At 36.9% G+C, this 23,253-nt stretch overlaps 6 protein-coding genes and 1 pseudogene across 6 annotated transcripts in view; 3 read left to right on the forward strand and 4 right to left on the reverse strand.

Moving 5' to 3' along the window:
• LOC104727062 (pentatricopeptide repeat-containing protein At5g64320, mitochondrial) overlaps positions 1-1,735 on the reverse strand; it is a 3,106-nt gene extending 1,371 nt beyond the window's left edge. Inside the window, exon 1 of the mRNA XM_010446062.2 lies at positions 135-1,735. Within this exon, the coding sequence (XP_010444364.1) occupies positions 135-1,628 (1,494 nt within the window). The 5' untranslated portion in view covers positions 1,629-1,735. The remainder of the gene's footprint in view (positions 1-134) is intronic.
• On the forward strand, positions 4,390-7,931 carry LOC104727065 (annotated as a pseudogene).
• On the reverse strand, positions 7,929-10,896 carry LOC104727063 (transcription factor SAC51-like). Its single transcript, XM_010446063.2, has 4 exons — positions 10,707-10,896; positions 9,900-10,363; positions 9,635-9,799; positions 7,929-9,546 (listed from the first exon to the last, which is right to left on the reverse strand). Exon 4 carries the CDS (start codon positions 9,501-9,503, stop codon positions 8,499-8,501), a length of 1,005 nt encoding a protein of 334 aa, XP_010444365.2. The 5' UTR covers positions 9,504-9,546; positions 9,635-9,799; positions 9,900-10,363; positions 10,707-10,896; the 3' UTR covers positions 7,929-8,498.
• LOC104727066 (peptidyl-prolyl cis-trans isomerase FKBP12-like) lies at positions 12,747-14,232 on the reverse strand. The gene is made up of 5 exons (XM_010446065.2): positions 14,053-14,232; positions 13,673-13,706; positions 13,465-13,526; positions 13,298-13,350; positions 12,747-13,064 (listed from the first exon to the last, which is right to left on the reverse strand). The coding sequence occupies exons 1-5, from the start codon at positions 14,138-14,140 to the stop codon at positions 12,963-12,965; spliced, it is 339 nt and encodes a 112-aa protein (XP_010444367.1). The 5' UTR covers positions 14,141-14,232; the 3' UTR covers positions 12,747-12,962.
• On the reverse strand, positions 15,212-16,922 carry LOC104727067. The gene is made up of 2 exons (XM_010446066.2): positions 15,438-16,922; positions 15,212-15,336 (listed from the first exon to the last, which is right to left on the reverse strand). The coding sequence occupies exon 1, from the start codon at positions 16,792-16,794 to the stop codon at positions 15,442-15,444; it is 1,353 nt and encodes a 450-aa protein (XP_010444368.1). The 5' UTR covers positions 16,795-16,922; the 3' UTR covers positions 15,212-15,336; positions 15,438-15,441.
• Positions 19,320-21,245, forward strand: LOC104727068 (beta-ureidopropionase). The gene is made up of 6 exons (XM_010446068.2): positions 19,320-19,436; positions 19,620-19,727; positions 19,826-20,014; positions 20,101-20,328; positions 20,411-20,635; positions 20,727-21,245. The coding sequence occupies exons 1-6, from the start codon at positions 19,320-19,322 to the stop codon at positions 21,090-21,092; spliced, it is 1,233 nt and encodes a 410-aa protein (XP_010444370.1). The 3' UTR covers positions 21,093-21,245.
• LOC104727069 (fructose-1,6-bisphosphatase, cytosolic) lies at positions 21,329-23,097 on the forward strand. Its single transcript, XM_010446069.2, has 4 exons — positions 21,329-21,658; positions 21,829-22,001; positions 22,091-22,493; positions 22,601-23,097. Exons 1-4 carry the CDS (start codon positions 21,427-21,429, stop codon positions 22,999-23,001), a joined length of 1,209 nt encoding a protein of 402 aa, XP_010444371.1. The 5' UTR covers positions 21,329-21,426; the 3' UTR covers positions 23,002-23,097.

The following is a 23,253-nucleotide window of genomic DNA, read 5'->3' on the forward strand; positions in this document are numbered from 1 at the left end:
AGTTTACGAGCTTCTTTGATTTCGCCTCTTCTGAGAAACGCGTTGATCAGCGTGTTGTAAGTAACAGTGTTGGCAACAACACCTTCAGATATCATGTCTCTATGTAACCATAAGGCATGCTCTATTTCACCGACCTCACAGAGTCCAGATATCAGCGAATTGAATGTATACACATCGGGTTTACAGCCTTTTCTTGGCATCTCTCTGAATATCTCTATGGCCTCGGTGATTCGATGTTCCTTGCAGAAAGCAGATATCAAACAGTTATAACCAACAGTGTTGAGTTTCAGTCCATCGGCAGACATGTCATTCATAACATTGTAGGCTTCATCTATCTTTCCTAATTTACAGAAACCATCAACTAAAATTGTATAAGAGTAGACGTTAGGCTTACATCCTTTATTCCTCATGTCACGAAGAACTTCAAGAGCTATACCCACAAGACCCTTCTTCCAATATCCATAGATCAGTGAGTTAAACGTGCAGACATCAGGAGCAATACCATAAGACGTTACCATATCTGATAAAATACCTTTAGCATCATCAAGTCTTCCGTGAGTCACAAACCCGTGAATAAGAGTGTTAAAGATCAGAACATTTGGCTTCGGGACTCTGAAAAAAAGATCCTTTGCAGCATCAACACGACCAATCTTACAAAGTCCATTCATCAAATAACCATAAGTTATATCATCAGGAGCAAACCCTCTGATCAGCATCCGGTTCACCATTTTAGCAGCTTCGTTAATCCGATCAAACTTACAAAGACCAAGGATAACATCATTAAACGTCTCAGCATCAGGGTTACAACCCATCAGAAACATCTCCTCAAGAAGCTGAAGCGATTCGTTCACTCTATTACACTTGGATAACGAATGTATAAGAGTCTGATAAATCACAGAGTTTGGTACACAGCCATGCTTCGTCATGTCCCTAAGCAGAGACAGAGCAGAATCAACCTCATTAACAGCACACAAAGCTTTCATCACAACTCCAAATGTGAAAAGCGTTGGAGGGATTTTTCGGCTAAGCATATCGTAGAACACATTAGCTGCAACTTTATGACAATGACCAGCAACCAAAATCTCCAAGACAACATTGTAAGATTTAAAAGTGGGTTCACAGGAAAACACATTCCTCATCTCCAGCATCAATCTCGTGGTTTGTCCAGGGAACCCAGCTTTTTCGTAATCTCTCATAATCGAAATGAAGAGAGATTCTCTAAAAACGATTCCTTCATCTTTCATCTGCATCAACAACCTATCAACTGTCTTAAACTCACCGTTCGCACCGAGCTTACCTATAAGAACTTGGTACACATCGAAGGAGTGACGATAACCCTTTTGAGAACCGGTCCATGAGAACAACTCCATTGATGTAGAAACGTCGAGAGGTAACTCAAGTAGCTTACAGAGCTGAAAAGGAGTGATCTTGTGGATTGAATTCCTGAGAGATTCAAGATCGAATGGTTTAAGAAGCTTCTCCCATTCGTTGGGTGAGTCGGAACCACCGCCATCGTCGGCGCCGCCGCAGATTCCAGAAGAGAGAATCGTGTAATATGAGATTCTCAGAAGAGACTGTGATCTTCTGCTCACGCTTAGAGCAAGCTTTGATCTTGTTAGCATGACCATAAACGCCACATTAATCTTTGAATGATGATTTTTACTGAGAGACTCTCTCAGGTTCCGTTCCGATGAGAGACGACGAGAAGAAACTTCAGAACACTGCTTATCACCAATTTACCCTTATAGACTCTGAAATCCTTAAACTGAACTGGAGGGTTCGAATATTCTTCTTGAACTCCTGACCGTTAGATTTTATCAGAAACGGTTTCTCTCAGCCGTCGGATGAGTAGAGCCGGTCCGATTGGAACCGACAATTTTACTTGTGGCACCTTTTTTTTCATCACCACTACTACCATCATCAATAATGCATTTTTTTTTTGTTTATGTAATGCCAATAAATGTGTGGGTATCTATATATAATATAGCAAACCCATTATTACTTTTATATTATTATATATATATTTTTGGAGACATTTAGCAAATAAATCTTAGAATTGCAACTTATTTACAAGCATGTTATTAGCATTAATTATTAATTTGTTTTTATTTAATTAATTAATATTAAGTTTTGATTTTTGGAAACAAAATTTCATATCCTAATAAAATTTCCAAAACAACAGGAACCACTCCCTTTAACATTAAGTATTAAAATTATAATTAATTTAATTAATATTAAGTTTTCAATTTTACAAAACAATATTTTCTCCATACAGACATTTCCTAAACAATCGGCCTAATCAATAAACAACAATATTTTTAAAACCAGACCGGAAAGTGAACCAGAAGTCTTTCGGGTTACTGGGTCAATTAGTCGGACCGGTTGAACCATGGGTCAATTAGTTTATTAGTTTGTTTATATTTCATGAATATAACATCTACTTTTCTATAAATATATGAACAAAACATAAATAGTTAAGTATTAGCGGTCGATATAACATTCCTACTTTTAATATATGTAGAAATTCTATACTACTAACAAAATACTTTTTAATTTCTATACTAACTAATATATCTATATTTGTAAGGTTGTACATATTAAAGAAAGTACAAATTAAACATTAGTTATATATAGTTAACCTATAAAATAAATTACATTCTGTTATAAAAAAATAGTCTCGCGGTGTACCAATAGTCTCGCGGTGTACCGCGGATGAATATCTAGTTGTGTATTAAATATATATATATATATATATATATATATATATATATTGAGTTTATATGTTTTAACCCTTCGTAACAACAATCCAATCAATATGTGGCCATTTTATAATTATGGCCATGGGTTATATGTGGAGGTAAGAGTTATAACGTGGTGATTGGATTAGTTCTTGAATATGACCTTCAATCATATGATCATATGGCAATGTTTCTTGATAGTACTATCATACTGTGTGATTCAAAACACTTTAAAACAAAAATATACTAATAATTAATAACTAAAGATATCTAGTGTTTATATTTAAAAACGTGCTTCAATCATTCTAATCTAACTATACTCGGAAAAAAAAACAATTAATCGAAACTGACTAATTTGATAGTATTTGTACCAAATGAAGTACAATTAATCACACTGATAAGATAATTAGTGTTATATTAAAAAAAACGTGCTTAAGTCATTCTAATCTAACTACTCGGAAAACAATGAATCGAAGCTGACTAAGTTGATAGTATTTGTACCAAATGAATTACAAATTAATATTTTATATTGATCACACTAATAAGATCTAACACATCAACAACTTCCCATTCAAAAAAATGCTAAGTTAATTTGATGAAAATCATGGCTCTATCTACATATAGTCGCAATGAGAAGGATTGCTACTAAATATACATAGCTGACATTCTTATGGACCACTTCTTCTATCTCTATCTCCCCATTTATGTATGTATGAACAGCCCTTTGTTTTTAATGCTCTCTTTTAATTTTCCTCTAACTTTTCCTTCCATTGTTTTACTGTCATCAACCAACAACCATTGAAAACTATTGTGAATACAACTTGTATAAACATCATATATTTATCTCGTGAAGTAAATATCTAAAATAATAAATTCTCAAAATTGATAGTATGATGGTAAGTAAGCCCGGAAATACGATACTAATATCTCTACTAGATGCACCAAGCTAGTGCGTTTGGATGATTGGATATAAAATTGTTAAGTCACTTAAGTGTTGTATGTCTTAACTTTACTTTTGTAACCCGTAAAAATTTGTTCTATCTAGCCACATTCAAACTCATGAAGATTAGGGACAGAGAGGAATAACTTGAAAGAAAGTGAGAGGAGATATATGCAAAACTGAGAAGAGAAGTTAGGGAAATGGACCCATAAGAGAAACATCAAAGAGGAAAAGGAAGCAAAGTTACAAAAAGAAGGAAGTTAAATGCATTGTACATAGAGAGGATGCAACATTATAAAAAAACAGACAAGCAAAGAAGAAGGAACGAGGCTTTGTCATAGTTAATGACACTCACTCCCCAACTTGTGTCCCTCCCATTTCTTTTTCTTTTTCTCTTTCTTTTGTTTCCTCCTCTTAACCAACTCATATCTTCACTGAAAAATAACATATTACAACTGTCAGTAATCTAATAATGTTATGTAAAATCTAAAAAAAAGACAGATAGAAAATCTTGAATTATATGATAAGAATGGGCAAAAATTGTATTACTGAATTAAAGTTCAAAATTTTTATGATAATTGAGAAGCAGAGAGTTTAAGCCCATTACTTCACAGCCTGTGTAGATATATGAGTGACTTTGGTTTTGATAATCTCTCTGAGAAAATAGACTATTCAGAGAAAACTCCAATTCTACAAGCATCCCATGTGGGGATAATATCTCTTCTCTATTCTCTCTCTCTCTCTCTCTCTCTCTTTCATCTTTATAATCAAAACTAATCAATCTCTTCAACTCTTGGAACAGTTGGTTTCACTTTGATCTTCTCATCCTCTCTATATTCTCTCTTGCTTCCAACTATCAGAGAGTAAATTTTTGTGAATGATGTGGGAATCTGAGAGCGACGGCGGGGTTGGGGTTGGTGGAGGAGGAGGAATAAGAGAGTATGGAGGTGATGGGGTTTTGAGTTCTAACAAGCATGGTGGCGTCAAGACTGATGGGTTTGAGCTTAGAGGCCAATCTTGGTAACACTTTCACTACAGTCACTGGAAAACAACATGCTTCCTTGTTAAGGAAGTTAATATTCATATCAAAATGATAAAACCTTTGCTTTTGATTAGGTTTGTAGCTACGGATATCCCCAGCGATCTTCTGGTTAAAATCGGTGACATAAATTTCCACCTACACAAGGTAAATTCATGTTCTTGAGTCATCATCAATATTATTAAGTTATAACTTCAGAAACTTTTTTTATGGATTTAAAGTGTTTCTGTTTCATTACTTCAGTATCCGTTGCTGTCACGTAGCGGGAAGATGAACAGATTGATCTACGAGTCACGAGATCCTGACCCGACGATCCTGATTCTTGATGATCTACCCGGAGGACCAGAAGCGTTTGAGCTTGCATCCAAATTCTGCTATGGAGTTCCCGTGGATCTCACGGCAACTAACATATCAGGATTACGTTGTGCAGCAGAGTATCTTGAGATGACAGAGGATCTTGAAGAAGGGAATCTAATCTTCAAGACAGAAGCTTTTCTCAGCTATGTGGTTCTGTCTTCATGGAGAGACTCGATCTTGGTCCTAAAGAGCTGTGAGAAGCTCTCACCTTGGGCTGAGAATCTTCAGATTGTAAGGAGGTGTAGTGAATCTATTGCTTGGAAAGCTTGTAGTAACCCAAAAGGGATTAGATGGGCTTACACAGGGAAAACTCCATCTCCATCAACCACTAACTTCGCAAGTTCAAGTCCGAGATGGAACGAATCAAAGGATTCAAGTTTCTATTGTAGCCCGAGTAGGAACAACACTAATAACAACCAACCTGTTCCTCCAGATTGGTGGTTCGAAGATGTCTCTATCTTAAGAATCGATCATTTCGTCCGTGTAATCACTGCAATCAAGGTACGTACCTGTACATGGATTATTTTCTCACAAGCATTTTCACAAACACTTGATGTGCATATATCTCAATCANACGGCAACTAACATATCAGGATTACGTTGTGCAGCAGAGTATCTTGAGATGACAGAGGATCTTGAAGAAGGGAATCTAATCTTCAAGACAGAAGCTTTCCTCAGCTATGTGGTTCTGTCTTCATGGAGAGACTCGATCTTGGTCCTAAAGAGCTGTGAGAAGCTCTCACCTTGGGCTGAGAATCTTCAGATTGTAAGGAGGTGTAGTGAATCTATTGCTTGGAAAGCTTGTAGTAACCCAAAAGGGATTAGATGGGCTTACACAGGGAAAACTCCATCTCCATCAACCACTAACTTCGCAAGTTCAAGTCCGAGATGGAACGAATCAAAGGATTCAAGTTTCTATTGTAGCCCGAGTAGGAACAACACTAATAACAACCAACCTGTTCCTCCAGATTGGTGGTTCGAAGATGTCTCTATCTTAAGAATCGATCATTTCGTCCGTGTAATCACTGCAATCAAGGTACGTACCTGTACATGGATTATTTTCTCACAAGCATTTTCACAAACACTTGATGTGCATATATCTCAATCATCCAACTACGGCGCTTGAAACAGGTGAAAGGTATGAGATTTGAACTCCTCGGAGCTGTAATAATGCATTACGCCGGAAAATGGCTTCCGGGTTTAATTAAAGAAGGAGGAGTTGCTGTAGCTCCAGCCACCATTGGAGGAGGATTAGGTTTAGGAGGAGACGAAATGAGTGTAAGCTGTGGAAGCAACAGCAGCGGAGGAAGCTCTGGTCCAGATTGGAAAGGCGGTTTACACATGGTTCTCTCCGCTGGGAAAACAAACGGACATCAAGATTCAGTCGCTTGTCTCGCCGGACTCGGAATAAGCCCAAAAGACCAACGCATGATCGTCGAATCCTTAATCAGTATAATCCCACCACAGAAAGATTCAGTCTCTTGTAGCTTCCTCCTCCGTCTACTCAGAGCAGCCAACATGCTCAAAGTAGCACCGGCGCTGATCACGGAGCTCGAGAAACGTGTAGGGATGCAATTCGAACAAGCGACGCTTCAAGATCTTTTGATTCCTGGTTACAACAACAAAGGAGAGACAACAATGTACGATGTTGATCTTGTTCAGAGATTGCTTGAACATTTTCTTGTTCAAGAACAGACAGAAGGGTCGAGCCCGAGTCGAATGTCGCCGTCTCCGTCGCAGTCTATGTACGCCGACGCCGGTATCCCGAGAGGGAATAGTAATAACAGTGGCGGTGGTGGTAGTAGTAGTAATACTCAGAACGCGAAGATGAGAGTTGCGAGGCTTGTGGATAGTTATCTTACAGAAGTTGCTAGAGATCGGAATCTGCCGTTGACCAAGTTTCAGGTTTTGGCTGAGGCGTTGCCTGAATCTGCTCGGACTTGTGACGATGGACTCTACAGAGCTATTGATTCATATCTCAAGGTATATATATGAAAGGGTCATTTTGGTCAATTCCTTGTTTTATGTTAATAAGATTAAAAAATTGTAATTTTGATCTCTAATTGTAATTTTGGTATTTTGTTGTGATAGGCGCATCCGACATTGTCGGAGCACGAGAGGAAACGGCTATGCCGAGTGATGGACTGTCAAAAGCTATCAGTGTATGCACGCGGCTCAGAACGAGAGGTTGCCATTGCGAGTGGTGGTTCAAGTTCTCTTCTCGGAGCAAGTCAAAATAAGCAATGCCTTGGCCAATACATCACTCAAGGAGTCAACGACGTTAGGAGAAGCCATGGGTACATATCAACCATTGATCCCAAATCGCAAGACATTGATTGACGCAACACCACAATCGTTTCAGGCAAGTAAGAGAAAAGACTCATCAAGATTCCAAAACAAAATCCATGTTTTTTTTAATTCTTTTGTAACTTTGAAAACAGGAAGGGTGGGCTGCGGCTAAGAAGGATATTAACACTTTGAAATTCGAGTTAGAGACGGTGAAGACTAAGTACGTTAAGCTTCAGAACGAGATGGAAGTGATGCAAAGACAGTTTGAGAAGACGGGGAAAGTGAAGAACACGCCGTCTTCTTCCGCGTGGACTAGTGGTTGGAAGAAGCTAAGTAAACTTACTAAGATGAGTGGACATGAGAGTCATGACATGTCCTCCGGGGGAGAACAAGCTGGTGTTGATCATCAACCCATCAGGAAACCAAGACGATGGAGGAACTCAATTTCTTGAAGTGATGGGTTTTGTATCTTGTTGATTTTGATTCTTTGGGAAGAAAAAGCTTTTGTTTGATTCTAATTTGTTATGCTTAATGGTTTCTAATATGGAATAAGTGACATCAAAGATTATGAAACTCGCAGGTTTATTACAAAATCATTTGACAATACAACAAAACAGACACAGTAACATGTGGGTTGAAGCAAAAAGACAAAGGAATAGTTTGCATTATTACAGACATTAAAATTAATGACATGAACATGACATCTTCAAAAAAACATGGACCCATTTAGTCATGATATGGACAAAAGAGAGTGTGGGTCAGAGATATTTTTATTACCTTAGGGAGGAGGGAGGAGATACATAGACCACGCGAGTCTGAGAAATTAGACTTTGAATATTGCCTTTTGATTTCACCATCCACACTCAGCCAAAAAAGATAATCATTGTCGATCAATGACCATGACGACTTTGGCTTTTCTTTCCACACAGAGAGAGAAGAAGAAGAAGAAAGTGACATCTTTTCTTCTTTAACTTTTTGAAATTGCACAAGCATATATACTTAAAGTAGTCCAATATATACAGCTAAAAAAGCTGGTGCAGAGGATACGTACCCAAAAACCACTTCACACGTTTTAACTCGTGAGAATCTTCAAGCCTTATCTGTCTGCAGATTTCTTGTTCCCCATGTTGTCTCTTTAACCAACAAGATTGGTGGCTTGTGAGTGGTGGGAGCTTTGGTTCTTAACCTCTGTGGAGATTAAGTCTCGTTTCAACAACTTTAGGTAATCAATTGCTTCGTCCAGAAGTAAGAGAGCTTCGTTTCCTTTTGCACCGGGGACTATGCTCTCGAGTATTTTCAGAGCTGTACGGATCTTGTCTTTCTTCGACTGCTCGTTGCTCAGACCAGAACCACTGTCTTCCTTGGTCGAGATGTTTTTTGATTCAGGGAGACTTTTGTCCTTGAGAAAGGAGGATCCATTGAGTTTTGTGGAACTCTTAGTGCCCACAAGTGATGATGACTCACTGATTTTGTTATCCTTATCCAGTAGTTTCTGCCTTTTACAAGGACCATCGATTTCATCCAATTCCCTTTTGTTACAAAGATAAGGAGAGTGACCAGTGCTCATTACTTCATCGTCACTCTCACTCTCACAATCATCATCATAATCATCATCTGAATATAGCAATGCATTGATCTCCTCAGTGTCTTCATGCATTTCTGACTCTTTTCCATTTGAATGGTTCTCATCAGACTCTTCATTATCTTCCCTGAAAGCTTTGTCTAGACCGTGTAACTCAGAGAGTTTGACTGGTTCTGCAGCCAAGCGAGATGGAAACCGTAGAGGAAATGGACAGCGTAATAGACGAGTTTGATTTCCTGACTGATCGAATATCATAAGTCTTTTCTGAGAAGACTCTAATGCTCCATGTGGAGTAGTAGTAGTAGTAGCAGCAGCAGCAGCGCACCAAGACCGCATGTCAGACCGTGAGAATCGTTTTCCACAAGACTCCTTATCATGACTGCACAGTAAAGACTGGAATGGCGGTGGCTGGAAACAGCGAGCCTGAAGCTCAGCTGCGTATAGTTTCCCAAGCTCAGGGAGAGGAATTCTAGGATGGACAGACCGAACTCCTATATCCTCAAAGCAAGTTTGACTTAAGCCCAGAGGCAAATCTCGTTGCCTTGTATCTAGAGGCATGCTCTTGCAGATTAACTCAAGAGAACTTGTAAAAAGTACTACACTGCAGAACAAAAAAAAAGCAAAAGTCAGCTCAAGAAAGATAAAGTTAACAGTTTTATAAGAGGAGTAACGAGGGAGAGTTAACATACCGACTGTAAAGTTGCTCAGTTGGGTGAATGCAGTACTTCTTGTGCCCTTTTTGAAAAGATAGTAAAAGAAAGACGAACGAACAAAAAAAACTCAGATTGAAAATATGGCGAAGGATCACGAACCAACTACGTGACTGGTTTAAGTAGAAGTCTGAAGTATTCAGCCTGGAACACACACACAAAAAAATGGCAGACAGTGTTATAAGACCAAAACTATAAGCTAAAAAGTGTGATGAATGAGAGAGCATTGTTGTATGGTACAAACCTGACAATTATCCATCGGTTGATAGCATTCAATAACTCTCACTACAATAGTTGATTTGTTAGCGTTTCCTGTCTCGTACTTCAATGCTCGAAATCTTGTCTTACCAGGTGATTGGCAAACCATAACTCTGAGGAAATCTTGAATGAAAAAAAAAGTAGATAGAACACCAAACCAAAGAAGGTAACTTTTGTTGTGGAAAGGGAAGTGAGCTTTTTTGTCTAGCTGATTCTTTGTTCACAATGGTACACGTAGAAATGTTGGGATCCCATTTTCAAAAGCGTTTATAATATATAGGAAAACGAAGGGAAGATGAATAAGAAAGAAGAGAGGACTTGAATCTTGAAGGGTTTGGGTTCAAAAGGTGAAACAATTTACAGAATCACACGGCAATATAGATTCAAGCTCAAAACTTTACGGTATACGGCAATACACATGCTGTTTGTATTCAATCTACTTTAGTATCTCTGCAAAATCGAAGGAAGCATCTCATCAACACCACAGATAAGCTAAATCCAGAGATTCACAACAGTAAAAGGACAGAGATTTTATATGCATCTGATGAAAAATATAGCATAAGGACTAATCCACATCCAGCAAACTAGCAAGCAGAGTGTATTCATCAAGGCTTTAATCCAAGCAAAGTTACGCTACGTTTTACTACGGCAACTCAGAATATACACAAATCACAATGTTCTAAGCTAGAATTAGACTTAAATTACAGAACTTTTCCCATTTCACTTAAGATGTACATACAGAGAAAACATTGACACAGACTATAAAAGAGGAGAAAGGTTGAATTTTTGATACCTTACAAAGGAACGATCTTTAACTCAGATCCAGGGAAAACGATGAGACTCTTTTTGGGTTTTTTGTTTGAGCTGAATCAATGGAAAAGCGAAGGGATAAGAAGAGAGAGAGATGAAAGTGACCAACGAGCAATAATGTGTAAACCGTAGAAAATTTTATTTTTATTACGAAATGTTTTCTAAAGAGGTGAGTGGCAACAAGAGTAACAAGGCTTTATAAAAAGATTTTATGACGTTTTTACCCTTTTCTATATTTTATTTTTCCTAAATTCACCCTTCATCTTGTGCATTATATACTACAATTTTTTGGTTTGGTCCGGTTCGGTATCTAGTCAATTTTTAGATATATATTTACATTTAAATTTTACTTTATACTGTATTTCTTAGTATAAAATGAATTAATATAAGCAGAAGGTTACATATTTTGAGTTAGAAAATTGGAAATTTTAAACATTTATAGAAAAGAAAAAAAAGATACTCCCTCTGTTTCACAAAGAGTATCATTTTGACATAATGTACACAAATTAAGAAAATTATCTAAATTTCTATTTTATTTTTTATAAATATACTAAAAATTTTCTCTTTTTAATTAATTAGCTCAAATTATAGGGATAAAAAAAAGAATTTAATCTTTAAAACTGCATTGAAAATATAAAATGACACTTTTTTGTAACAAAAAATATATGTTAAAATGATATTTTTTATGAAACAGAGGGATGAAAATTAATCTTGTAAATTAAAACGGTGGCAAATATTTATTGTGCTTTGCTTGAAAGAAATGGGACAAGGGGGCCGAACGTGTATATACGTAATTATGGTATTTATGATGACAAAGTCTCACGATCCATAATTTCAGGTTATACTTTATGGTTTAATAATAGTATATATTTTGTTCCTAACCAATACTATAATTTTTTTATTTTATTTTATATACTTTCTTGATTATTCGTTAAAGTAAAAGTCCATACGTTTTCTCTTATTTATTTTAAAAGCAAAGTTAGTGAAAGTGTGGTCGAGCTTTTATCCTTAATTAATTTCTAAATAAATTACTACTATTTTCAGGTTTACTACTCTATCTTTAATTTTATTGAAAGCTAAGTTAGTGAAAGTGTGCTCAAGCTCATCCTTAATTATACTAGTATTTTAAAATACATTTGTTCAGGTGCGTGTTGTGTTTTCAAACACCCATTGTGGCGGAAAAGAATAAAAAGCTAACCACCCTTATTATTATTTGATTCTAATTGACTATTTAGCATCTAGCTTATACAACGCCAAAATTAGCTCAAACACTTTTGTTTTTTTTAATAATAGATAGATATATTGTGTAGAATTCATTTCTTTTTAATAATAATATCATAAAAAAAGTCTTTATGTGATTGGGGAATGTGGGTGAAAAGAAAAAGAAAAGTAAAAAAGGAATGAAAATGAAAATGAAGAAAAGAAAAAGAAGAAGAAGAAAGTGAGAATAAGTGATGATTAAAGAAATGCACGGGAATTTTAAGTGCTTAATTACCCGCACGACTTCTCTCTCTCGCCATTTCTCTCTTTTTCTTTCTTTTGTTTAACTTATAATATGTTCTGTCTGAAATAAAGTTTCTTACTTTCGTCTTTTTCTTCCTTTGATTTGATTTTCATAATAGTAATTATACTATGTTAGAGAAATTATACAAGTGCTCATTTCAAATTTTGTTGTTTTAGGTTATACTTTATTACAATCTTTGAGACCCATATTTGTTTTGGATCTGATACTTCAATGAAAAGTATGTTTTTAGAAAGCATAAGAGAGAAAATTGTGACTCATGTTTTAGTTTTTATTCTTTTCTGCTTTTTTTATTTATTTAGCATTTTGATTGAATAAATATAATATAGTATTCACCAAATCATATTGTTAAAATCTCTATTTTATTGGAGTAATTCAATTTATCCTCACTCAAAACATACACATGAATTATTACGACATAATTAGGATTGGAATCATGTTGTAACATATATCCTTTGTAAAGAGGACACACAACAATAATCAATCACATACTCCATAAACAGCAGTAATACAAACATTCGATTGAAACACAAGACGGGTCTTTTATTGAGATAAAACGTTTGTCCAAGAGTTTTTAGAAAGAGTGACATCACAAAGTTTGTCTCATCAAGATCACAGAAGCAATAAAGATAAAAAGGGTTGTCACCTCTTCAGAATTTTAACACTCAAGTATAGATTATTAAATCTTCCCACAGTTTTTGGAGCTGGGGGAGATCATCACTGCACGCTCAGTACTTCGATTTCAAAGTCGAGAACCGAGTTTGGCTGGATTCCCCATGCCGGAAACCCACTAGCGCCGTATGCGTAATCCGGTGTGCACTGCAGAAACAGATAAAACCGCAAGCCAAAGATGTTAGAAACACACGAAATATATAATAAAGACACACACACACAAATGACTTCTACATACTATTGCAATCTCTAAGTAAGCTTGTCGTCAGAAACAAACATGCTTCAACATTAGATATAAAGCTTAGAGAATCAATAACATGAACATGGAGATCTAAAGAACTTAGGAAAGAGGAACAGGATGAGAGAAGCGGTATACATACCCGCAAGCGAGCAACCTCTCCAATCTGCATTCCAATAACGCCTTCATCCCATCCTGTAAGCAAAATATTAAAAAGTTGGAATCAGATTATCTTTCTCCAAAAAGGTAATCAATAGCTATATACCATATGATATGATCAACAATGAAACAGAGTAAAATAAGTTATACCTTTGATCACGGAACCTTTACCGATTTGGAACGAGAAAGGTTGTTGCCCCTCATCCTTTGTACTATATCATCATAATACCAAAGAGCAAAAAAAACACAAAATTAGGCTAATCGTATACCAAAAAGCAAAACACAATAAACAACTAGTGTGTGGAACTATGCAAGAACAAGTAAACGTAATCAAGGATTACAATGAAGAATCATTCACCTCCAGAACTTCTGGGACAGATCACCACCTTTCCCTGAAAGAAACAAAGAGAGTTAAAATTCTGAAGAACAAAAAATCTTAAAGGATTCTCCATTAAACCTAAAAGCTAAACAAGAGATCGCAAAACAAACAAGATTTACAGATTAAGTATGACCTAAAAAGGGTTACTCACTTACATCGCCCACAAGGAGAAGAGTACATAAACCCTTTAATCCAAATTCACCACAGATAAAACAAACAAAACAGGTGACTCTACCAACCACATCTCACATCTAATTAATTAGCTCTTTCACCTAAGCAGATTTGCATAGATCGATTTTTATTTTTTGGCTACCATGGGAATATACAATAAAAGATATGATGCAGAAGACATAAGTTACCGAATCCGGTGCAATGGACGGTGACGGTCTGACCCGGAGTGGGTTTAGGACCGTTGCCGGGTCTGATGACTTCCTTCTCCACACCCATCTCTTCTCTCTTATCTCTCTCTCTTTACACTTGTTTTTTGCTGCTTTTTGTCTCAGTTTCGGGGGTCTGAGTCTGATTCTGAGAGAGCATTTGCCATTTTTTTGGTTATTTATCACCGCTCTGATTGATCTGGGCCTAATAATAATCAGAAGCCCAATTTCATAGCATTTCGGCCCGATTTTTTTTTTAAAAAGCACAATCGAGCCCAATACTACCGATGTCTGTTTTTGACATCCGGATTCAAATTCAAGCCAGATCCAGGACGACCGGTCAGCTTATGTTCGAAAACAACTAATGTTATTAAATACTATCAATAAGCAAGAAACAATGTTCGAAAACAAATATGCTTCAGCAACTCCTACATGGTCAAGCTAATGGAGCAATGGAAACAAGTTATCGAGTCAGGACGAACCTGTACTCATCACAATTAGAGAAAAACAGATTATACAGATATATCTTAGAGCCTAGCTTAGACAGTTTCATCATTGATGGCTTCAACAAGCTTAATATCAATAAGACAATACAACATCCACTGGAGCACAGCTGGAGCGTGAATAAAGCCCAGATAACATGCACATAGCTTGCTTGAATAACTTCTGTATCTTCTTGTTTCTGCATACTCTCTTTGTTGGTAATTTCTTGCTGGGGTCTACGGTAAAGACCTAAATGGTTTTGTAGTGACTCAAGATAAAGACCTAAATGGCTTTGTAGTGACTCTTTCTGTGTAATCACTACAACTTACTTGTTTTCCTAACCTTACAAAGCATAGACAAAGAGGACGAAAGAAGCAAGCAATGTGTGTTTGTCACTTTACCTCTTCCATTTGTCGGTCCAGAGAGCAACGAACACAAAAAATGGCTCTAGTGAATGAACAGAAATAGACAGAAGCAGCAACATGGAAACACCTATATTTTGCATTATGGCCTTTTGAATTAGAGGAACAGAGTTCTTGTGCAACAAAAAAAACCTGAGTAGAATAAGTAACTCACTTTTTACATAAACAAAAGGACTCGGCTAATAAGAATTTTATACTCTAAACCAGAGAAAAGATTTCTTAATACCACACTCAGAAGTCAGAACTCAGAAGCAGAAAATTATATACCAGAAAGGGAAGCAAACATCCGAATTTGGGCCAAAATAACATCAACAGATTCCAACTACAGTGATTCCAAGGAATCAAAATGCCAGTATTTCCACTACAGTTAAACATCAATAGGAAACATAAACGCTAAGGCCTACAGGCTACAGGGGAACATCGCAACCTAAACCAATAAAGAAAAAAAGAAAAAAGCCTTACTTCACTAAGTAGCCTTGATCTTATCATCTCCAACAACAGAAAGTATGGGCAAACTATTCAAGAATTCATCAAGCCCCTCAAAGAACCCAATCCCTTCCATATTATCTACCTCCTTGTTACTTCCCACCCCATTGGCTTCGTTTCTACCACCTGCCACAGCAGGCTCTTCCACTTCATTACTGAACTCCACATTCAAATCCAACCTCCCCAGGTTCTTAGCTCCTGTTCCCCCCATTCGTTTTCTAGTAATGTAATTCACTGGTTTAGACATAACCCCAGATGAGGAACCAACAGCCCCAGCAAATGAAGAGGCGGGATTGCTAGCACTACGGATAGTTTCTACATTTTGGACTTTCTCAACTCCATGTCTCTTGTCACTTCTCACCAATGTTTCTTTCCCTTTCCCAACATTCGCCTTCTTATTCACTTGTGCCCCATTTTGCCAATCACCATCATCATCATCATCATTACCAGCGCCATCTTCATCCGAAATCGCAACATATATGTCATCATCGTCATAATAAATCCTAGGAGGAGCCGGTTCCTTTCTCTTCTTCAGTGTTAGAGGGCAAGCAAAGAGAGGTGAAATAGGTGACCAACTCGGGGCTTTAAATTCACCGGAAAACCCTAATGGAAACAAAGCCCATGAGCAAAAGTAAACATCTTCGTCGTCTTTCCCATCCACCGGAGGTTTTGGTATCGTCACAGCTTGAAACGCTCTTCTACACTCTTGACATTTCAAAGTGCATTCCTCGTAAGCCTTAGGGTACTCAAAGAGCACAAAGCAGTAAGGGCAAGCGGTCCAGAAGCTCGTGGCCATAGGATCAGAAGAAGGCTGCTCTTGTGCTGCGTTGGTGCAATTGCTAGGGTTCCACTGAAATTGTTGGGTTTGGGGATTGAAACCAGATTGGCCGAGTTGACTCAGTTGCAATTCTCGGTCGTACAATGACTTCTTAGACGGATCAGAGAGAACGAACCAAGCATCAGAGACGGTTTTGAAAGCCCGATCGGCGAAAGGGAGGCGATTTACGGAAGGGTTGAGGAGGAGAGCGAGTCTACGGTACTGAGTGGCGACGTGTTCAGAGTTTTGAGCTAAACGACCGAGTCGGAGCACGGCGTACCAGTCAGGCAAGTTGGAATGACCTAAACGGGTTTCTCCGGCGAGAAGAACGTCGCAGATTGCGAGGATGTAGTCAGCAGCTTCTGCTCGTGTCGGGTCAGCTTCGCATGCGCGGATCGCAAATGTCTTCGCTCCTTGAAGATCACTAGACGCTAGAAGCTTCTCCGATGTAACAAGCCATCGATCCGCCACCGCTCTATTACCACAACCACCAGCTCCGCCGCGTCCGCCTACCATATCTTCTTCTTTTTTTTTTTTCCCTCCCTCTCCGGTAAAATAAATTAAATTAATTTTATTGCTAAAATAAGTTATAAAAAAAATACAGATCTAGACAAACAGCGAAGGAGTTGAATAATACCACCGTCGTTACATGAGCCGGAACAACTACATTCACATGATCGATTTTGTTAATGGCATTTTGGTCTTTTTAAGGCAATTATTTACATACGTCATTGCCTTAAGCCCAAACTAATGTTGAAATCTTAAATATGGGCCTATTAACTTGATTACAGTCTATGTAAGCCCGAATCATTCTCTAGCTTACTCACTCACTCACTCCTATGCAAATTTAGAAGTGGTTTATGTACATTATTTACTTATCCACACAAAAAAAACTAGGTCTTTAAAGAATTAAACCACTCACTTAATAAGTATTTGAATTTTGTTCTATAGTTTATCAATTTCTACGGGAAGCAATGTTCACTTGACAATGGAGCAAGGAAGGGAAGCACCATTCCCTTTTCATAGTAGTCGAAGATCGTTTAAGTATGTATCTCCAAATCCCATTTCAATGATAAAAGTTGTTACCAACTAATTCTTGTTCTTGTTGGGAGCAAAACACAATTTACTTTTTATTAACCATTTTTCTAGTTTGTTTTTCTTGTAGAAAAATGGAAAAACACACAATTAGAAGAAAATGTCAAACACAATGGCTTGAATTTTGGAGTGTAAATCACAAAAATAAAATAATTATATATTTTAGTTACTTTGCCATTTTATTTTATTCATATTAACATATTCAATGATATCGCTTGCTCTCTATAGCACTCAAGATTGTCGGTCTAATTGATTGTCTCTTATTTAAAAAGTTACAGATCGAGAGATGCTTACTCATATCAATTGCTAGAATATTTACCTATAAAATTTAATATAATAACTTGTCTTTCATTTCTTAGACAACACTTTTTGGTTTTCTCCACAAATTTTTTGATTACATTATCTACATTTCATATCAACATAAGGTTATGAGAGTTTATGTAAACAAATTATTGGATTAAGTGTTTACTCGATACACATTTTTAAAGATATTATAGATAATAGTAAATATTGAGACTTTAGAGATATACATTTGCTTGTCTGTTATTTTGTTTGAAATGGGATTTGCGATTTTCATATCACAAACTTCTAATAGTTGTTTTGTAATTGTATTTTATTCTTTGGACTTTTTGTGCACATTACATAACCATTTGAAAATGAAAATGGTGTTAATATTGTAGAATCTTCATGATATTGTGGAATGAAAGAGTCACTAAGCTAATCAAATGCCTCCACAATTTTTTTGATTGCCCTATCTACATTGACCAAAACGAATGAATTTGGTAAATGAAGATAATGGTAAGTTTACTACTCATGTCTTAACGAGTTCTCTTTAATTACTTTTAATATCTATTTTTATTCAAAGTTCTATTATTTTATTCTTCTTAATTTAGTGTTAACCTAAACTAACATATCATATTGCGCTTTCATAGAAAATTTAGTGTTAACCTAAACTAACCTAACCTTAATTTATTTCAGTTTTGTTAATAATGCTGGATAACATTTGATTGTACATTCTTACTAACTTTTTTTTTTGTAAACTACAGTAAATAACTATAATTACCACCGAGTAAAACAATTTTTTTTGTTAACAATTTACAAATACGATAGGTTTGTATAAATCAAAGATTCAAAATACATAACTACAATAGTTGGATGGTCAAGATATCTTGCCTATCGTTTTGATTATTTTTTTGTTACATAAAAAATATTATTGAGAGCTGATTGATGAGAATTATAGCTACATATTTACTGTAATTTTTTTTTACTATATATACTTTGGTTATAAAATATATTTTAAATTCTGATGGGCATTAAGAACTATGACTGTTTATTCAATATTTTTTTTTATCAACAATTTTAATCAATTTATAAAAATTCAATATCAGCAATTGTTTTTAATTTATAAGACATAAGTAAGGTATATTAAGTACACTATTTTGTAAAAAACTGGTTGTTACTCCTCTTTTTGTTTTTAATAGTTGTCGTCTTAAATTATAATATATATTGAATAAATTTATTTTTCGTGTTACAACATAAAAATTTGTCAGAATCTAAATAAATTTTATAAATAGGAAATACGTAAGTTTAATTTATAGTAAAATTTAATTATAGTAAAATAATTACTATAATTTAATTTAATATAAGACTTACGTATTTCATATATATTTATTTAATATTGAATAATCGACGAAAATTTGACTGTCATGGTCATTCATGGATGTGAAAAAAAAAAGGCATGATTTACAGTAGCAAAAAAAAAACTGTAAAGTAATCTTACAGTGCCACGCCAATCACCCCATACATTATGTATGAGACAACTCGATTTGTATTCCGATTCTCAGAAAATTAGTTTTTAAATCGATCAAACTGATCATTGCGGTCATAAAAAGTCTTCGCCGTCTTGTTACTGATCGAACCTGAAAGTAGAAAAGACTCGTGGACAAATGGATAAGAAGATGATATCAGAAAACGGAGAAACAACAACTGCAGACGGATCGATTTGTGGCTATAATTCGCTTCATCAACTCTTATCCGCGAATCTCAAGCCCGAGCTCTTTCAGGTGAAGTGTGTTTCTTTCTTTTTCTTTTTATGATTGATCTCGTGAAAATTTGTTCCAGTAACTAAAATTAGGGTTCTTGATTAGCCTTTGATTCGGTTGATGATTTCATGGATTACTACTTTAAAGTGTTTGTTTTTTAGTTATGTTGATACGACTTCAAAAAGAATTGGATTGGATTTGCAGGAGGTCAGCCGATTGCTACTTGGACGTAACTGTGGGGGATCTCTTGAGCAGATTGTTCTGCCAGAGTCTGCAAAAGCCTTATCTTCAAAACATGATTTTGATCTCCAGGTTGATTACTCCGTTGGTTATATTATAACACTATAGGATCAAATCATTGTTGACCTTAATAAATTGATTTTGATATTTTTGTGATAAATATTTCCTAGGCTGTTAGCTTTTCAGCTGATAAAGAGCAGATGAGAATGCCTCGAGTGGTCAGAGTTGGTCTCATTCAAAACTCCATCGCTATTCCCACAACTGCTCCATTCTCTGACCAAAAACGTGCAATTTTCGACAAGTTGAAGCCCATAATCGATGCTGCGGGTGTTGCTGGTGTTAACATACTGTGCTTGCAGGTTTGGCCTCCATTTGCTTTCTTTTTTAATAGAAAAGTTTATTTCTTTAACTGTTTCTAATCGTGTCTTGGTGGGGGAATGGTTAGGAAGCTTGGACCATGCCATTTGCGTTCTGCACTAGGGAGAAGAGATGGTGTGAGTTTGCAGAGCCTGTTGATGGCGAATCGACAAAGTTTCTTCAAGAATTTGCTAAAAAGTATAACATGGTGATTGTGAGTCCTATTCTTGAAAGAGATATTGATCACGGTGAAGTGATGTGGAACACCGCTGTGATTATAGGGAATAATGGAAATATCATTGGCAAACATCGAAAGGTAAACTTTTCCCTACATGTTTTGCTTCGTCTTTTCTCTCTTTTAGTCAGCTTAATTTATATTGCTTGCTCGGTGGTGGCAGAACCACATACCGAGGGTAGGTGATTTCAACGAGAGCACGTATTACATGGAAGGAGACACAGGACACCCTGTGTTTGAGACAGTGTTTGGGAAAATTGCAGTCAATATATGTTATGGGAGACACCATACTCTAAATTGGTTAGCATTTGGTCTTAATGGTGCAGAGATTGTCTTCAACCCTTCTGCAACTGTTGGTGGTCTCAGTGAACCAATGTGGCCTATTGAGGTTTAACTTTTGATTCTCCTTTTTTTTTTATCCCAGTACGTATGAAGCTCTCTTTCTGTAAAAACACTGTCTGACAATTCAAAAATCACAGGCACGGAATGCGGCAATAGCAAACAGTTACTTTGTTGGATCCATTAACAGAGTTGGAACCGAAGTATTCCCCAATCCGTTTACGTCAGGAGATGAGAAACCGCAACACAATGATTTCGGACATTTCTATGGGTCAAGCCATTTCTCTGCACCGGATGCTTCTTGCACTCCGTCTCTGTCCCGTTACAAAGATGGGTTAATGATCTCAGACATGGATCTCAACCTCTGCAGGCAATACAAAGACAAATGGGGATTCAGAATGACTGCCAGATACGAAGTCTATGCCGATCTTTTGGCTAAGTACATAAAACCAGACTTCAAGCCTCAAGTCGTCTCTGACCCATTGCTCCACAAGAATTCTTCATAAGAATAAAATTTCCAGTATCTGTATGAATCTTCAAAAGAAGGAACTTTTCTATGTTTACAATCATTTGTGTAGCTGTAACAGAACAATCTGTTTGTATCTGAATATATGAATAAGTTGATATGCCAAAAGGCATCATCTCCTTTGCTTTTATAACCGAACCGGTTCATAACTAAACCGGAATCTCAATTTCCAAACATAACCGTAATCGATGTGCTACGGAGCAGTAAGAATTTGAGATGTGAGAGATTCGTCTTCTTCTATTCGTTATCCGAGATTTTTTGAAGCCTACCCAGATGGGATTGAGTTTCGCAGTTGCTCTAATTTCAGAAGAATAATGCAATCTCTCACCTTAACTCGGTACCCAACTCCAGTTTCCCCGCCAAGACTCAATCTTTACCCGCTAAGACAAATCGCAGTTTCCGTTCTTTCAACTCCGACCGCCGGTATTAACCGTCGTGAGATGGCGTCGTCTCGCCGTGAGTCTGCTTCATTTAAGTCCCTCGCTGTTGGTCGGACTTTGACCGGAGGTGATGATGATGGTTACTGTACTCTCATAGACTTTGCAGGTAACAAAACTGCTCTGTCTGAGCTAACTTAGCACTGTTTCGATAATTCAAGTTGATTTTGGTATTCTTAAGTCTTGGAACCTCTCTCAATGAGACTTATCAATGGGTTTTGAGGGTTCCTCTGTACAATACAAAGACAAAGCTCTGACTGAAGATTGAATTTTTTGAAGGGGCAAATGTAGGAGATGATCTTGTGGTGTTGCTTTACCACTTACAACATGCCTGCAAAAGAATCGCTTCTCTTGTCGCCTCTCCTTTCAATTCTTCACTTGGGAAGCTCTCTGTTAAATCCTCCTCTAGTGGGTCAGACCGAGATGCGCCTAAGCCGCTCGATATTGTCTCGGTCTGTGTATCTCTTTACCCTTTCTTCATTTGTCATGACTTCGTACATAAAGATTTCTATCTTACAATTGTTGTTCTTCTGTTTTGCAGAACGATATAGTCTTGTCCTCTCTTAGAAACTCTGGGAAAGTAGCAGTAATGGCTTCCGAAGAAGACGATAGTCCAACTTGGATCAAAGATGATGGTCCTTACGTTGTGGTTGTAGATCCTCTAGATGGATCACGGAACATTGATGCTTCGATACCCACGGGAACTATATTCGGAGTTTACAATCGTCTCGTTGAGCTTGATCATTTACCTGTTGAAGAGAAAGCTGAACTCAACTCTTTGCAGAGAGGAAATAGGCTTGTTGCTTCCGGTTACGTGCTCTACTCTTCAGCCACTATATTCTGCATTACATTTGGCTCGGGAACAGGAACACACGCCTTCACGCTAGATCACTCAACAGGGGAATTTGTCCTTACCCATCAAAACATCAAGATCCCTACTCGAGGTAAAAAAAGCTTCTAATGGCACACATGACTTGATCCATTGCAACATCCCTAATAAATGTAATCATGAGTCTAAAAACCTGCATTGAACAATGATCATCAACAACAGGACAAATCTACTCAGTGAACGATGCGAGGTACTTCGATTGGCCAGAAGGTTTAAGGAAGTACATTGACACAGTGAGACAAGGCAAAGGTGAAAACCCGAAAAAATACTCGGCGCGTTACATCTGTTCTCTAGTGGCTGATCTTCACAGGACTCTCTTATACGGTGGAGTGGCTATGAATCCAAGAGACCATCTTCGTTTAGTCTATGAAGGAAACCCTTTGGCTTTTCTGGTAGAACAAGCTGGTGGCAAATCCTCCGACGGAAAAAGAGGGATACTTTCAATACAGCCGGTGAAGCTTCACCAAAGATTGCCTCTGTTTCTTGGGAGCGTAGAGGATGTTGCTGAGCTTGAAAGCTACGGAGATGTGCAGCAGACTGTGAATCCTGGCTATGAAGTTTAAAACCGTTCCTCTGTTTCATACTGTATGTGTAAAAAGTAAAAAACAATAATAAATCGAGATTAAAGATCTTGTTGATTATAGCATTTGGTATGGTTAGATCCGTGTATCTCTCTCTATTTTATCAAGATCGACCTGATAAATCTGGTATAGATTTCGGTTTAAGTTTGGTGAACAAGTACGTTTCGGTTTGCCGACAAATAACCGTTACATAATGCGCTTATAGTTCGGTTTGTCAATAAATTAATAAACGTT

This window comes from Camelina sativa, chromosome 11 (genome assembly GCF_000633955.1).
Source record: "Camelina sativa cultivar DH55 chromosome 11, Cs, whole genome shotgun sequence".
NCBI classification, from domain to species: domain Eukaryota; kingdom Viridiplantae; phylum Streptophyta; class Magnoliopsida; order Brassicales; family Brassicaceae; genus Camelina; species Camelina sativa.